This window comes from Protopterus annectens, chromosome 11.part0 (genome assembly GCF_019279795.1).
Source record: "Protopterus annectens isolate FY-2018-M chromosome 11.part0, PAN1.0, whole genome shotgun sequence".
NCBI classification, from domain to species: Eukaryota; Metazoa; Chordata; order Ceratodontiformes; family Protopteridae; genus Protopterus; species Protopterus annectens.
In genome coordinates this window covers 465246279-465264209 of record NC_056745.1, presented here as the reverse complement: position 1 = coordinate 465264209, position 17931 = coordinate 465246279, and the positions used below count along the sequence as shown (strand labels likewise).

At 39.9% G+C, this 17931-nt stretch overlaps 1 protein-coding gene across 6 annotated transcripts in view; it reads left to right on the top strand.

Moving 5' to 3' along the window:
• SEPHS1 (selenophosphate synthetase 1) overlaps window positions 1-8743 on the top strand; it is a 935453-nt gene extending 926710 nt beyond the window's left edge. For all 6 annotated transcript variants that reach the window (XM_044087973.1, XM_044087969.1, XM_044087972.1 and 3 more), the window contains one exon: window positions 7461-8743. In XM_044087973.1, coding sequence (XP_043943908.1) covers window positions 7461-7675 — 215 coding nt within the window. In that variant the 3' untranslated portion in view covers window positions 7676-8743. The remainder of the gene's footprint in view (window positions 1-7460) is intronic.
• Window positions 8744-17931: the final 9188 nt, after the last annotated feature.

Here is a 17931-nt window from a genome sequence, read left to right as displayed (position 1 = left end):
GGACGGACTCGTTCACGATTGGCCTCCAGGACTCCTTTATGCTTTCCCCTTCATTTCCCCTGATTCCTAAAGTTTTACAGAAAGCCAGTTTTCTGAGCAGGATACTTATCTTACTAGCCCCATATTGGCCTCATCAAATTTGGTTCCTCTTTCTGAAGCCTCATCTACTGGAGGAGCCTTGGATCGTTTACCCACTCATCAGGAGCTCTTCACCCTTCTCTTCAGTCCATCAAACTGACAGCTCGGCTGCTCCAATTCCCAGAATAGCCAGGTTCCAACATTTATCAGAAGAGGCTCAACATATTCTTTTGTCTTCACATATATCTTCAACCAGGAAACTTTATCTCAGTAAGTGGAAAAGGTTTTCCATATGGGCCCAGCAAAATAACATTGACCCTTTTCTGGCTTCCATTTCGGATATCTTGGAATTTCTGACAAAACTGTTCAATGAAGGAACTGCAGCAGCAGCCATCTGAGAGCAATTGGCTGCTATTTCTAATTTTCATATAGGTGAATCTGAAAATGGTATGTCTAACAAGTTAGCCAAAGCTTTTTTGAAGGGTATGATGCACTTAAAACCACCGATCAGATCTACTGCTCCATGGAATTTGAACCTAGTCCTATCAAAGATGTCCTTCAAGAATGCAACTGCAGTCATAACATATGGGTTGTCCTGCCTCAGGCAGCCCACGGTTGGCCGGATTCCAAAGTCTGGGTTCGGCGTCGGCTGGTGTCGCCTCCTCTCTGACGTCAGAACGGCTGGAGTATAAAGGCATCGGCCGACGCCATCTTCTTCAGTCTTTCTTGCCGTGCGGTGCCCGAAGCAAAAGCAGTTTGCAAGTGCCGGTCGGTCAGCTCCTGTGTTTTCAGTACCGAAGTCATCTAAAAGCTAAGTACCCCGTTGGGGAACATTTTTTCTTGCCTCAGCCGATGTCAGAACAAATTGAGAAAGTTAATAATTGTTTGTCTTGTGGTAAACAAATACCTCATAAGGACTTCCATTCTTATTGCCTCCCTTGCCTGGGCCCAGACCACGACGTCTCGGCCTGTGCTGCCTGTGCTTGCTTTAATAAGCGCACTCTCAGGCGCCGGGCAGAATTTGCCGAAGACTTTTTCGGCGAATCTTTCGCTTATATCATGCCGTCGGAACAACCGACAACTCAATCTACCAAAAAACGAAAGGACCGGGACTGACATCCTCGGCCCGCGTCCTCCACCAATACTCCTCCTAAACCCTCCGCGAGTGCTTCGGTCCCTTCGGAAGCAGTAATTCAACCGCTCCAGGCCGACGACACAGCGTTAACACATCCTTCGGTCTCGGAGTCTACACCGGTGCCAGTTGTTGATTTTCCTCCAGAAACCGAAGTTCTGGATCTACCCAACACCATTCCTGTGGACAAGGTTACTCCTGCATGTGGGGCAGCTAGGCCTCCTGTATCCATGTCCATCAAGACCTTTGCACGTGCTAAGGCCGCCAGCCAGGCCAAGGCCCATCCTAAACCTACTGCCCAGGCCCCTTCTTCTGATAAACAGATCATGTCTCTTGCTGCAGATCTTATTTCTCTTATCAGGGGGTCTCAGCCTCATCCAGACAGAGGTTCTCAGCCGTCTGCAGAGAAAAGGCCCAGAACTGAGCAGGCCAACATCCTCTCTTCAGATGAAGCCTCTGGGGATTCTGAGCATTCAGATACCCAAGAAGAATCCTTTCTGGCCTATGAGGACTCTGATGCTGAGGAAACAGTTCCCTCTGCCTCTCCTCCAGAGGATTTTTCGTTCGGTGAAGTCCTTCACTCTATGAGGGAGCATTTTAAATGGCAGGGTCAGGAATTCTCTGATTCCAGGAAAAGGCTACGTACCTTCCTCAAGTTACCCCAGCACAGACCTTTAGCTATCCCCACAGCCAAGAATCCACTGCCAGCGGATAGGGAAGCTAGGTCCCTGGAGAGATGGGGTAAAAAGGTTTATACCTCTTCCACCCTGGCCATGAGGTCACTTAACTGCCTTTTTCATATGTTTCAGTACCAGGATTTTTTACTGGATGATTTACAGAAAAAGCTAGCCTCTCCTGAGCCTATTGATAGAAAGGCATTGCAGGATCTCAAGTACATAACACTCGGCAGGTTAGCAATCATTTTCTTCAGTGTGGTTATGATGCATTGGAGGCTTCATGTAGGGCAGCTATGACTGGGGCTGTTATACGTAGACATGCTTGGTTAAAAGAATAGCCACTGCCAGACCATGTTAAAGTAAAGTTACTTGATGCACCTCTGGAAAAACAGAAGCTTTTTGGTGCTAATGCACAAGATGTGTTGAAGTCCATTGAGGAAAAAGCTAAATCAGTACAGACAGTCAAAGATTTCCTCCAGGTTCAGCCACCCAGATTCAGCAGGAATTGGCCTTCAAAGAATTGGTCCTTTCCAGACACTGACAAGTTTCAAAGGGGAAAAAACAGGCGTGCCCGAGGTAGAGGGCAATACCGAGGCTCCTACAGGGGCCGCCAATGGCAACCACCAAATCAAAGAAGTGGCGCAGGCAGTCCAGCTGCACAACAAGGACAACCACAATGACTTGACTTTCATACCGTCTACAAAGGCTCAAAGAGAAGCACCTTTGGGCGGAAAATTATCCTTATTCTCAAAAAACTGGCATATCTTAACCAAGGACGACTGGATTCTGGATTTAATAGACAAAGGTTACAGATTCCACTTCCACACTTTACCAATAAGACAAGGCATGCCAAACCTGCCACTTCATCAAAGGGCAGAGGCACTCATTCAAGTTTCAAAGCTGTTAAATATAAAAGCAATAGAAAAGGTCCCTCCACAGGCCAGGGATTTTATTCAAGACTGTTGTTCCAAGAAAGGAAAACAAATGGAGGCCTATACTGGACTTGTCTACTCTAAATACTTATCTCATTGTGCCAAAGTTCAAAATGCTGACGTTGCAGCAACTCCTTCCCATGCTGGGCAAGGGGTCTTGGCTGGTCACTCTGGACCTCAGGGAGGCATACCTGCATGTCCCAATCAGACAAAGCTGCAGAAGATACCTCAGATTTCTGGCAGGGACAGAGCATTATCAATTCTCAGCATTGCCGTTTGGCTTATCTACTGCACCCAGAGTGTTCACGAAATGCCTGGCATCAGTAGTGGCACACTGCAGACTCCAGGGGATTCAAATATACCCCTACCTGGATGACTGCCTCATACAAGCAGACAACAAACAAACCTTGATAGCAAACTTGGACTATGTCATTCAATTACTACAGGCCTTAGGATACACAGTCAACATTCAGAAATCAAGACTTCTGCCATCCCAACACATTATTTTCCTAGGAGCCAAACTGGACACAAACACAAATGGCTTATCTCACAGAGGAAAAACAACAGCAGTTACCAGAGTACTTCAAAGGCCTAGCAAAGCTCTCCCAGCTGACTGCAAGGAAAATCCTGCAGGCCCTGGGGTTCATGGCATCTTCCATTCTTCTGATACCTTTGGCAAGACTTCATATGAGAAAGCTGCAATGGTATTTAAAAAGCTTATGGTCCCAACACAGCCAAAGCCTAGAGGACGTAATCCCACTCATTCCATGTCTGCAAAGAGAATTTTGGTGGTGGGCTCAAACAAGTCAGTTAAACAAAGGCATGTCTTTCAACAAACCTCAAGCAGGTCAAATTATTACAACAGATGCCTCAGACCATGGATGGGGGGCGCACACGGAGGGCAGATGCATTCAAGGTCAATGGACACCAAGGGAAAAGCATCTGCACATAAACCAAAAAGAGATGTTGGCAGTGATACATGCAATCGATACTTTCGAAAAATCACTTCAACAAGGACATTTGCTAATAAGGACAGATAACACCACTGTTATGTGGTATATAAACAAGCAGGGAGGCACTCATTCTTATCCCCTCTGCAGACTAACGATGATTCTCTGGGAAAAATCCCTAAGTCTGAAGATACATTTGCAATCCCAGTTTGTGCCAGGCAAGGACAATGTACTGGCGGACAAGCTGAGCAGAAATTTCTTGGATCCACACGAATGGATGCTGCATCCTCACATTTTCTCACAAATAACAAGGACATGGGGAAGACCGGACATAGATCTCTTTGCTTCTCATATGAATCATCACCTGGAAAAGTTCTGTACAAGGACCCACCATCCTCTAGCCTGGAAAACGGATGCTCTCTCCTTCAGCTGGAATTCCCTAACAATTTATGCATTCCCTCCTCTACCACTGCTGACCAAGGTGATACTGAAGATCAAAGCAGAACAACCAACAGGCATTTTGATAGCTCCAGACTGGCCAAGGCAGCACTGGTACCCATTGTTGTTGAGCATAACTCGGACCAAACCGTGGCCTCTGCCCCTATGGCCTCTGCTTCTAACACAACACAATTACAGGACTGTTCATCAAAACCTGAAAACATTGCATCTGACAGCCTGGAGGTTACCATAACTCCTTCCGATATCTCTCTTTCCAAAAAAGTTCAAGAGACCTTACTGGAAGCACGCAGACCTTCCACCAGAAAAACCTATTCAGCCAAGTGGAAGAGATTTGTCATCTGGAATGCTAACAGGGGTCAGGATACAACAGTATTGAGTATACCTCAGATATTGGAATACTTGGCAGAAATGTTTCATACTGGTCTCTCATATTCTTCCATAAAGATTCATGCCTCAGCAATCTCAGCAAAATACAATTGTGATCCACCTGTGTTTTCACATCCTTTGCTAAGACAGTTCATAAGAGGGATAAAGAATATCAAACCTCCCAGGAAACCGCCAGTACCTGCATGGGACCTCAGTTTCGTCTTGGAAAAATTAACTCTTCCTCCCTTTGAACCAGCAGCAACTTCAACCAGCAGCAACTTCAGAAGAGCCAGTAACTAGAGAGGGAAAGGTAATAGAATGCGAAGAGGCTAAGTAGAGATTTGAACTGCAGGCTAGAGACTGCCTTCCCTTTCAGAAACTGACATCAAGAGTGTAGGCAAAGAGAAAGAGGTGAATCCTAAGTGAGAGACCTGCTCTGGTAGAGTTTAGTTGAATCTTGAACAGAAGTTGGTTTTAAAAAGGGTTAATTAATAGAGAATATAAAATACTGCATAACTATAGGAATCAGAGGAAGTTAGAAAATCTTGAGAAGAGACTGGATTAACAATTCACAAGGAAACAGTGGGAGGACATGTGTGGTTCCCAAAAATGTCACAAAGTCTACAAGATTTAGGATTTTTGCTTGGAAGTGTTTGCATAGATATTATACACCAAACAGACTCCAAAATATTTTTTTCTCCGGTAGATGGTAAATGTTGGAGATGTGATGGGGAAGAAAGAAGTGACTGGGACATATTTTTGGGAGTGTAATGAGTTGCCCGACTTTAAAAATTCCCACAGAGTAATAAACTACTGTCAGAAATATTGGCTGAGAAATTTGGTTTAACTAAGGAAACTCTCTTTCTATATATATGTATATAATGTGTGTGTGTGTGTGTGTGTGTGTGTGTATATATATATATATATATATATATATACACACACACACACACACACACACACACACACACACACACACACATATATATATATATATATATATATATATATATTTTTTTTTTTTTTTTTTTAATAACTGTATGGCCTTGTTAAGTTTAATTCTAGTGGTTGCCGAAAAAGCAATTACTAGAAAATAGAAATCAAAGTCTAAACCACCTGTATTTGAAGTAAAGAATATTGTAATAGATAAAAGAAGTAGAAGTGGGATTTTAGAAAAGTGTACGAGCCAACCATGTGGAAAAAATGAAAGCTTTGGGAACAATACATGCAAAATATTTTGGAGGAGGAGTGACGTTTAAAGGAAAGCAGGAATTGAGCAATTTATGTAATGTTGTATTGATAATTGTATAAAAGCATGTATGTCATGTATAATGTTTGTAATTATTAACATGGTTTGTTTTCTTTTATACAGGTGTATGTTTGCCCATGTTTTAAGTTACAATTCAATAAAGATGTTAAAATAATTTGCCAGTGTGTCTTCCTGGCAAATCTAGTACTGCAGAGACTATTTTTAATTCAGTGAATTTCAGAGAAACCCTCAGACTTGAGACTTTTTTCGCCTTTGCTCATAGTACAGCTGGAAGACCGAATACCAGACCGACTATGTTTGCATAGTTGTCTGAAGTGCATCTTTTACACTGTAAAGGAAAACTATTTTCTGGTCCTGTTCATGTACTTTCTTTTAGGGGAGGTAGTGCTGCTTACCTCTCTTGGATTTTTGCCCAGGAAATCTCTGTTTAGCTACCTGAGCCAAACTGCATACTTTGAGACATTACAGTCTGAACATTCAGTCCAGGGTCAGAGGTGGTTTTGGCTAGGTTGACCTGCAGTATATGTGACATAGATCTTATCACTCTTCCTTGTATAACCACTACTAAAAAAAACATTCTTGGCCTACTGTGATTATCTCTAGAATAAGTCCAGTTAAACACCTACCAAAAGTCCAAATCTTCAAGTATATTTTAGCTAGTAAGTTTGAAATCCTACTTTCCATCCCCTTTATAGGATTTCAGAATTACTGTTTTTTTTTTAAGCCTTTCTTGGTTCATTGTCAGAGCTGTTTCATAGGTTCACAGGTAATTACTAGGCAGGCAGTCCAGGAGACCATTGAAGAGCCTAGCTCAATTTCCTAATTGCTTCACACCACACTTTGGTTAAGTGAATTGCTTTGAGTCGGACTGTAGGTAAATGAATCCGAGGAAGTCCCACTGTACTATAGGGAGCAGCTCTTTAATGGTTTGTACCCTTAATTATCTATGTTGACTGCCAGTTCTTTTTGGGGAAAAGTCAGAGAAAAATTGTGTAGTCCCTCCCAGGGGTGTTCCTTTTGTGACGAAAGCAGGTGGTATCTTGAAGGACTGACCAGATTGAATTGCTTGTGAAATTTGCAGAGTGAAAATCGTGCCCCCTTGCTGAGTTGGTCTGTTATGTAGACTTTTAGTACTTGTCTACTTTTGTGCAAGTATTGACCTACAATGACTTAAAAAGTCCCTTTCAGCAGGCAATGGCCCTGATGTCTTTTCCATTTACAGTGTTTGGATGGCGTGGCCATAGGAGCTTGTTAGACGGTTTTCTTCACCTGCTCCTTAGTCTTTGTGATACTTTTAGAAAGAAAGTAGGACTGAAGGTAAGTGATACAAACTGTGTGGGTCACCCCTCCAGAAGATTTCTGTTAGAAAGTTTGCCATGCTGAAATGAGCCTGAGTGATATCAGTCCTATATGTGATAACTCATTGGACAAGTTTTTCTCAAAGTCTATTCTGTGGTAAATAGTCATTAACTGTACTTCACAGACTGCATTGCATCAACCTTATTTGTCTTTTTTACCTATTGTATACCTTGTACTTTGTTTTTACAGTATTTTACAATTTTTTAAATATTGTTAAAATCTGAATTTTATCTGCAGGTGGTCTTCTGATATGTTTACCACGGGAACAGGCTGCACGATTCTGTGCGGAGATAAAATCTCCTAAATATGGAGAGGGTCACCAAGCATGGATTATTGGAATTGTAGAGAAGGGGAACCGCACTGCCAGAATAATTGACAAGCCACGGATAATTGAAGTGGCACCGCAAGTTGCCACTCAGAATGTGAACCCAACACCTGGTGCCACTTCTTAATTTTGTATAAAATATTTTTTTTTAACATAGATCTATTCCAGGTCCATCATCCTACAATAACTCTGCAAAAGTCCTATGTGTCTGCCCAGTTGGCCCTAGGCCAGTTTATGAGTGGATGCAACTAATAAAAAAGGAAATCATTGCCTTGTTTTTGTTTTCTGTTACATTAACTGAAGATGCACCTAATTTTAAGGCAGCTTCTATGTTGAAAATATTGTTATCCAATACTGTTGATTCATTTTGAATCTTTAGACAACTTTGTCTCTTGCCGTTTAGGCTCTAAGGTGCTTTCACTTAGCACAGATATGATATTATCATCAGTTACAGCTATACTTTTTTGTTTGTCCTCACTGTTGTATGTATATTTATCTGTACTAGACACCATTTTGTATGCCTTTGAAGACAATGTGGGCAGACTGTCATTCTGTAAGTGACACAACAGAATATAATTCAAGAAGGAAAGCTGCATGACTTTTCAGTTTTTTTCTAAGGTTTGTCAAGCAATTCATAACAATTTAATATCTTTGAACTTATTCCATGTTACACTTTGTAAAACTGATAAGTGCAGAGTTCTTACTGCATAGAAAGTACATCAACTGACAAAAATGTAAGTTAACAGTTTGTAGGTTCCACAGTATTTACTGAAATATCAAATTACACCTGGTCGTTAGTCAAAGCAAAAGACATTGCACATGTGCTGTGTGATTTGATGATCTTCATAGCAAGGAAGCCATTGCAGACCAACATCAGAAGAGGAGACTATAACATCTCCTCATCTAAATTTGTGCTAAGGTTAACTATACAAGATTTTAAATATAATCTATTATAAATCCTGTTCTGTGGTTGGTAGTGTTTAATACATTTTATATTTTGTATAGTGATATATAAAATTCTCATTTCTTAAAAAGCAAGAAAATAATGGTTAACATTATTGCATAGAATTGTTTTCCCTTTACTTTGCTAAAATGAAGTCTGCACGCTTTTGTGATCCATGTTTAAACACCATATTGCCAACATTGCAGCTTGATGTTAAACCTGTTATCCCAATAAATATTTAATTTTTTTAAATTGTGTATGATTTATCATTTTTACCTTTTTAGACTTTACTTTTTCTTTGAAAGTTATAAAACAAACATAAAGAGATATGTTCCCAGCTGTAATCTCTGCAGTGAGAAAAGTGTCTCCAAGATGACCCATAAAATTTTCTCTCAGCGAAATTAGTGTGCGCCACTTCTATATCGAAGAGCAAAGGAGGTCTGACTGCAGCTCAGGAAACCTGAGTTTGAGTAGAATCCTCAGTCTCTGAGGAGTTGACTTCTGTGTGTGTGTGTGGGGGGGGGGGGGTTTGATGGTGTTGCTGGTGCTGGTTTATTTTCTTACAAGCTGCAGCCCACGGACTTGGGTCCATCCATCCATCCATGCCACTAGTGAGTGGTAAACGCAAAAGCAGATCACCCATGGCTTACCTGCATTGACATTCTGCACTGGGGGGGAGTGGGAGGAGGACAAGATGTTAAGGCAAAATAAAACAAATCCAAACTGCCTGAGGATGACAGCTGGACTTAGCTCAGCTGTTGTCTCGGATGGCAGTGTGGTTGTGGAAATAGAAGATTGAGAAGGGGGCTTACCATGGGCAGTAAAGGCCAAAAAGCTATAAATGCGTAGGTTAGGGCTTCTAAGTATAAAAAAAATCAAAGTTAAGGGCACTTAACATGTCTGTACCAAAATATTCATATGTAAATTAATATGTCTTGCATAAACACCTGAGTTTTATTTCCCTCTTTGACTTGTTTAATAGACCACCTTGTAGAAAACTAAACTAACATTGGAATTATAATGTTGTCCATGATCAGTCTGATCTCCTTAAAAAGGTCTCCAGTAAGTCTAACACTGAGGACCCTTCTTAACCGATCTTGGCTTTGTTCATCTTCTCCAGCAAGTATTCATTAAAAAAAATTAGAAGTTCTGCATTCTGGGACATCTGTGCACCTAAAGTATTTCATATAGTGATGTGACTCACTGATTACTAACGTACTTAAGCATCCTTGTTTCCTGAGTCCCTCAGTTCTCTTTTTGCTGGTAGTAAAACTTAGATAATGATTCACACTGTTCTGATTGAAGTCCTGTTTTTGAATGTGTAGACATCAGCACACTGTGGGTGTGACTTTAACCCACACCAGCATTGCCTTTATTGTATCAGAGAAGAGCACATTGTGGAAAACTAACAAATGCCAGTGAATTAGTTTTTTGCCACCTTAAACGTGCTGCAAAAATAAGTTTGTGCTCCTCTTTGTAACCAAAAAGATGGTGGCTTTCAAAAGCTCTTCACACTGGGACTGGCAGTCCCAATCATAAGTCAAAACCGAGCCAGAAGGATAAGTAGTCATTGGGCAGACTGATGCCTGAGCTTCCAAAACACAAGTCTGGTGTTCATCTGTCCCCCTCCAGTCCCTGCAGCCACTATGGTTCTCCTTAGTTAGGGACAATTCAATCCCATAGCTCTTTCACTGTGGGCGAAGTTGAAGGAACTGGAGTAGGCATTCTTCCAGCTGTCCCCCATGGAGAAGTATCCGTGAGCTGTTGCACTGCCCAACTTTAAGCTAATTGGTGGAATCCAGAGGTGGGGAATCCTGATCCAAGCAAGTGGTCCCTTGAGTCACCCAGTCACAGATTAGCAAAGGACTGAGGAATCAGTTTGGCCAGCAGAACCTTCTTGACAAGGGTCATGTTAAGTATGTCAAAAATGTGCATTTAAATAGCCCACTGGCTGTACATTTTAAAGAATTTCATGCAGGTGATGCTTTCATTGTTAAGGGGGTCCATTTTAGAACAGGTTAGTGTACAAGTTGGGGAGAGGATTAACTTGAAACATAAATTGTTGTATAAGGAAAGAAAACTATTTACATCTTGAAGTACACTTTAGATCCTATTGGGTTAAATAGGTATAGTGATTGGAAATATGTAATTAATTGATTTATTGTTTTATTGAAATATATATATATTTGTTGAGTGTGTACTACTTTGAAGGCTTTTGAGCCAAGGCACCAGAGTGTTTATATTAAAGTGTTTTAGATCCGTGGCTGCGTTTTTTTTTTTTTTTTTTTGGTTTTCTTTTTTGTGGGTTAGTCCTTCTTGACAATGGTTCTGCTGGGGCTTGCATATGACATGTTAGAGATCATTCAGATGTTTGCTTTCCAGTTGGTGCTTGAGTTAAGTGCAGGTTTTTCACCCCTTAGAGAGTACATTCTGAATCAGAGCAAACCTCCTGTCTCCATCACATGCATGTTCTCTGTTGGAAGGACATCGACCATGCTTTTCCATGTGCAGTATATAACAGACATATTCCCCCAGGTAGTGATGTAGAAACCATGATTCCCTCACATTGTAACTATTCCGAGGAGTCAGAGAATTTTTGTCTCAAAGATAGACAAGGATAATTAGAGCCCCCCCATTAACCTCCTCATTGGAGAGGCTCCTAGGATTATGATAAACAGACACAAACAAATAACTGGTGCCAGTGCCATGGCCTAAAACTCAATACAAAAAAAAAAAAGGCACAATTATATCCTTTAGGAAGATGACCACTCCTGTAGATTACAACATTGATAACACTCGCCTAAGAGAAAATCCAGTGGTAAGGGATTTGGGAACCAAGGTTGACAGTAACCTGAACTTTGATCACCATGTGTCCATGGTGGTGAGTGTGATGATAGGAGGTACTACCAGCCATGCCAGGAGAAATAGGGCAGTGGATTTGTAACATATGCCAGCACAGCTAGCTGGAAGTTTTCTAAATAATTGTATATCATTTGTATATCAAACTGATTTGTACAGGTACTTGTGCTGAAAATGTATTTGTGAGGTTTGCTTGTGTTAAAATGCATCAACAGTGTGCCCTGTAAGAAGAAAAAGAGATGTACATGTGTTATTGTAACTCTTTAAATGTATACATTGTACAGCATATACTGGAAGTGAAGAGGTTAATCTTGATCCACCTGGCTTTGCAAAATATTCTTGATATTAAATTACTTTATGGGTGAAGACATAAAGATGTTATCCCACAGTTTTGAATGGAGCAAATGACGCAGTGTCTGTGCTAGAGAATAGTTGGTAGCTCCTATTGGAAGAGTGAAATGGTTTTAGTGTTATGACTTCCAGCAGCTGCACCACATCTGAGCAAACCTCTGTCTATGTATATTGTAGCATATAGGTGCTAAACCCTGGCAGGTTCTAGTGATGGGGGATAGTGTGAGATAGAGAGGCAGATGACCAGATGTATGTGATGTCATTCTGTACAGAAGTAATGTTTTAATATTAGAGGAGACTGAAGTCTCAGCAGTATTCTGTATTTTGTCTTGGATCTGACAACAAGGACCACTCACCCATCTTGCCTTGCTCTATTCAAGTAGGAACAGTAATTCTTTTAGTCAGTCAGGAATAGATAGTGAGACTAGCTAAGTACTGTTTTTCTGGAACTGTGTGAAACTTTCCATCAGTGTTATTTTTAATATTCCCTGTGACTGAAACTCCTGTTCTTTTATTATTTATTATTAAATATATTTAAGCTTCTCATTGTGGCTGGTCCTTAAGTTCTGAGAGTATTTGCATATATTTTGTGATAACTCTGGCCACTCCTGAAAGCCTTGCTGTTTGGTGAACATTACCAGTTGTATTAATATTAATTTCACTCTGTATAATTGGTTACCCTTGTAAGAGCCTTAAAGTAGCTGGCAGGGGTTCTGGTGGCAGAGATTAACTACATTATAGTCTGGGCAGAAGGGGGCACAGCAGGTGAATCTGTGCCAGCCTTTCCCAGGTATGTGTGTGTGCGTGCAAATCAAATCTCAGAGGTCTGCATCTGGAAATACTGAGTGTATCCATTTGTATTCAAAGTAAACATCCCTCTCCAGTGTGAGTGGTGAGGATTCATGCTCCTAGTTTACTGGCCCCAGCGTAATGACATCACAGTGAGAAAATCCTTCTACATGGCACAGCTTGTAAGTATATGGCATGCTATCCAAATCTAAGAAGATCACAGTCCCAATGTATTCAGTCCTTAGACCAGTAAATTACAGTGCACTCTCTAGCACATACATGACTAGGAATTAGCAATAGTTGAAGCAGCCACAGAGGTCCCCTCACTAAAAGAAATACAAAGTGTAAGTAAAATGTCCTGTGTGAACCACCTCAAAACTCTGTCATTGCATTGAGTCTCCTATTGAATTTTGATGGGCAAGCTATGCCTAACCTACAAGGCATTCTCCAGTACAGCACTGATGGATCTCCTACACATTCTGAAAGCAATGAGTACTAGAATTACCCAATCTAAGGATTTAAACTTTGTGTCATAAACTAAACTTTTGAGGGGCAGGTATGTATCTCAGCGATTACCACTTCTCTGGAATAGACTCCCCCATTCATGTGAAGCAGAGCTGTTCCCTAAGCCTGTTCAAATGCAATTTGAATCAATGTAAGGTTAATCACAGATTTACCCCTGGCTTGTTACCTGTGTCTTTAGACAGGATCAGCTTTTAGCTGTCCTAAGGCATAGGCATGTACCAAAGCCAATTCTAGTCCTTATGCATTGATAATTGGGAAAATTGGTGCGTGACTGGCTATGCCTAAAAAGACTCTAGAGCCATTTGCTTAGTAACTGTAAATCTGTGAAGGTTAATATTGCAAAACTATAAAGCCTGTAACTACCAAAAGCCCTAGGTCACAGCACTGTGAGGTGTCCCCCTAGTCAACTGCAGAGCAAAATAACTACCCACAAATTGGCTAACAGCTATCATTTAGGGGCTTACCTTAAACAATATAGCTGGCAATGTACTGATTAGACAAATATGTGCCTCGTAGACAACAATCTCCACAGCAGAAAATACTACAAGGATACCATGAATGTGGAGAAATAAGCGCAATACGGCAACAAAAACTAAAACTGAGTGAACTTTATTAAAATAATAAAATGGTTAAGCGCTTTCATCTAAAATACTTAGACTTCATCAGAACCCAGTCTAACAACCATAAACAGTTTAAATACTGTAGTCATCCAATCACCACTCAGTATAAATTACTAATTCATGATCAGTTAGAAACAATGATTTCAGGTCTTACTTGTAAGAAAAAAAATACATATATGAAGTCAGACATATGCATCTGTAAAAACATAATATCCTTATAATGCCCACAAAAAAATGAATATAAAAAATTGAAAAAGTTAAACTTCTATCCCATCGTATCCTGGCTTGTATTACAGGTTTAATGGAAATATGTTCGTTAATACCGGGAAGTGTAGTGGCATTCAAAAATATCTGCCATCTAACTTCCTTTTCTCCCAGTATAGCCTTTGTATTACCACCTCTACTAGACTGACTTAACACTTCTAATAGAGCAAACTTAAATGTGGTGCATCCCGTATTGTCCCTAATATGCCTATAACAGGGCATTATTTTCATCCTTTCTCCTGATAGCATATAAATGGTCATGTATTCTGTCTTTCAAATGTCTCCCAGTTTTACCCACATAAAAACTTGGGCATGTTGTACATAAATAAATGACATTTTTAGTTTGACAATTGTCTTTCCTAAAATATATAAGCGTATTGTTATTGTTACCAACCACTACAAACGTTTCTTCTAAAATAGCACTACATTGATTACAATGTCCACACTTTTTTGTGCCACCTATACTCAACTTAGTGGATGGTCTATAATTTTGAAATTTCTTTGTCAAATTATTTCCAATACTATGTACAAATCTAGGTTCGTCCCCACACTGAAGAATACACACCATCATCACAACCAAGTACATTCCAGTTATTTCTCATGTCATTAACTGTCTAGAAAACTGATTATAAGTTTCTACCTACTGGAAAGTACTAATGTAAGGATATCTTGACACAACCATGTACTACTAAAATGTATGAGAACCAGTAAAATGTAGGTGTTCTCCTTAACAGTAAATAATCTCTAAATATTTCATGTGTGTACTCTAGAAAATCTTGTATTAAGTTTGTATCTATTGTTGAACATCTATCCTTTTTTGTAATATTTCACTGTATGTATACATGTAATGTATGTCTGGAGCTTTTCTCCCCGGGCCTCCGCTGAAAATGGACCTGTATCCAGTCGGACTTTCCCATTTAACAAATGTAAAATAAAAAAAAATAAAATAACTTACTATGATCCTACAATCCTATGAAATATGCAAAGTGAAACTTTGAGAGGAATTACAGTAGTTCTAAAGGTCCTAATATAGCAATTAGAACCTTCAATTGGTCCAAATTGCATTCCATGCTGCTGAACAGAATTTGGGTTTTAAAAATAGTGAGTATACTAAGAAACAAGGAACTTGTAGGAAAAAGTCAGTGAGGCCTGCTACAAGAAATATACCTGTGCAACAAATGGCTAACCAAGCACAAGTAAAAGTAAACAAGACATTCTGTCAACATTGTATAACTCTGCAAGATGAAGTTAGAGCATGCTTTTCCTGGAAAGTAATGCGAAGGTCCCTACTCTGGGCCAATAATTAAAGAGCCTAAATCCTCATCACTGACACCAAGATGAAGGATAGCCACTAGGGAACAAAACTGGATACACACAGCATTTTCAGATGCAGCTGTCTGCACTGAGCACAATTTCCCTTAAGAGCACACAGAAAGCACACTCTAGACCTGGGGCTGGACACGGTCTCTCTTCAGGCCCCACACAAGACCCCATACTGACCATGTTGGAGCTTTGTGTCCCTGTTACAAGTAGCTGACACACACACTTGGATATTTGGTTTACACACACACCTGCAAAAGGCTGGCACAGATTTTCCAGCTGTGCCCCCTCTGCCCAGACTATAAAGTAATTACGTTGCCACCAGTCAGCTACTGCAAGTCTCTTACAAGGGTACCCAATTATACTGAGTAAAATTAATACTAATACCAATGGTAGAGTTTTATGAATGCAGCAAGGCTTTCAAGAGCGGCCACAAAGTCACTAAAATAAGCATAAGTACTCTTAAGATAAGTATTCTCTGAAAGACCAGCCACAATGAAAGGTATAGAAATATTCAATAAGAAATAATAGAAAACATGAGAATATGGAATAGCTAGTTACAATAAACAGCAGTTTCAGTCACAGGAGCTCTAAAAAATAACACAATTAGATTCACGCAGATGCAGAAAATAATGAACTAATCTCACTATATTTTCCTGACTAAAGAATTACTGTTCCCTAGTTAAGTTACTTACTACAGCAAGGCAAGATGATGAGTGTTGAGTTCCGTATTACAGCAAGGCAAGATGAGGTGTGTGGTTGTGTGAGATATCTGTAAGATCTTTCCTGTCAGGTTCTGAAAAACAAAGTGCTGCTGTGAGAGTTCCATCATATCTCTCACTAATGGCTAAAAAATCATGTCAGTCCCGGTTATAGAATGACATCTCATCTGGTCACCTGACTCTTTTACAATGCATACCCAGAGCTTTGCTAAGATCTGTTGCAGTATTTGAAAGCTATAAAACAGTTTCAAAAATGTCTACCCTTCCAGGGTTGCAATTGGTTCACCCTTAAGGACAGTACAGTACGATTCCTAGTCCTGGTTTTCCCAGACATTTTTGTTCTTTGTAACAACTGTCATTCACTTCAACATTACATAAATTGCTAAATTCCTGCCTCCCCATTAAATATCACTTCTCCTCTTGAACATTATTCTGCATGTTTTGTTCCCACAGATTCCATTTGTTTCTGTATAATATCCTCCTTGTATTTTCTAAAGATCACACTCCGTTAATTTTTTATTAGTACTTCAATTACAGTTGGTTTAGATTTTGATTTCCTTTTTCTAGTAATTGTTTTTTTTTTTTTTTATAGCCAAGAGCATTACATACTGTGTCTAGACCATTCAAATCCCATGTGCCAGCTCAGAAAAAGTAATTTTCTTGGTTATATTTGTTCCAGTGATACCCTGTAGGGGAAGTTTTAAAATTGGCCAACCTGTTGGTTCGAAAAACACATTCCCAGTTACTTCTCTCTTTCCCTTCACACCTCTAGCATTTGCTATCTAGGTGAGAAAAAATTCTTTGACGTTTGCCTAGGGTATAATAATATCTATGCAAGCACTTTCAAACAGTAGTCCTAAAACATTTGGACTTTATTGCAGGAGCCGTACATATGTCCTTTCACTGTTCCTTTCTAAATTGTTTTTCCTAGTCCTCCCCAATCTTTTCTAACCTCTTCTGATTGATTTTTATAGTTGTCAGACAATGTCTTACACACCTTACTGAGTATCATTTTCTTTAACAGCAGATTCTGTTCTAAATTCAACTAAAACTGGTACTAGGGCTGATCTTTCACTTATGACTCCCCCATCTCTTTCTGTTTGCCTATAGTCTGATATCAGTTTCTCATAGGGAAGACGTTCTGTAACCTGCGGTCAAAACTTTTGCTTGGCCTCATCCAACAATTACCTCTCCCTCTCTGATTATTTGCTCCCAATACCTTGTTTCCTGTGCTAGTAAATTCCAGCCCCCTTTTGCCTATTTTCTTTATACCTACTTGCAGTCAACCCTACTGGCAAAATATTTGTCCATTCCCCTGTTGACTTAATGCTTAGAATACTCTGAAACTTTATGAATATAATATTTTTGTTTAATTTGTACAAGTATTTTGGGTTTCTAATACTGTGATGGGAATGGACCCCTTTCCTAAGTCAAAGTATAATTAAAGTTCATGAAATTAGTATGCCTTCAATCTTTGATGTTCTCCAGAAGTGCTCTTCACAGCACCCTCAATGTGCCCAGTAATGACTCCTGCAATTTGTATGGAGTTACATGTATCAGTAACATATCTAAGCATGATTGTAAGTTCTTTTTTTATAAGACCCATTGCTTCTACTACTATTGGAACTGTCTGGGTATCCTTCTTCCACATTGCCCTTGTTTCTGCCTGCAAATCCTGATATTTTATGACTTTGTAGTTCTTTGTATGTAAGATGCTATAGTCACTACGAGTAGCAATTTCAATGAGCAATGCTACCTTTGTCTTCTTTTCATGGATTACTATATCTGGTTTTCTTGTGTCTATTTTTTGAATTGTTGGTAATGGGTGATCCTATCCTATGTTATATAAACATCATTTTCTATAATGCTTTGTGGCTCATGTTGCCAGTGTTTTCCAGCTAGTTCAATATTATAATGTTTGCACAATCCCCAATGCATCAGTCTTGCTACATTATTTTGCCTTTCAGTGTACAGTCCTTCTGCTATTAGT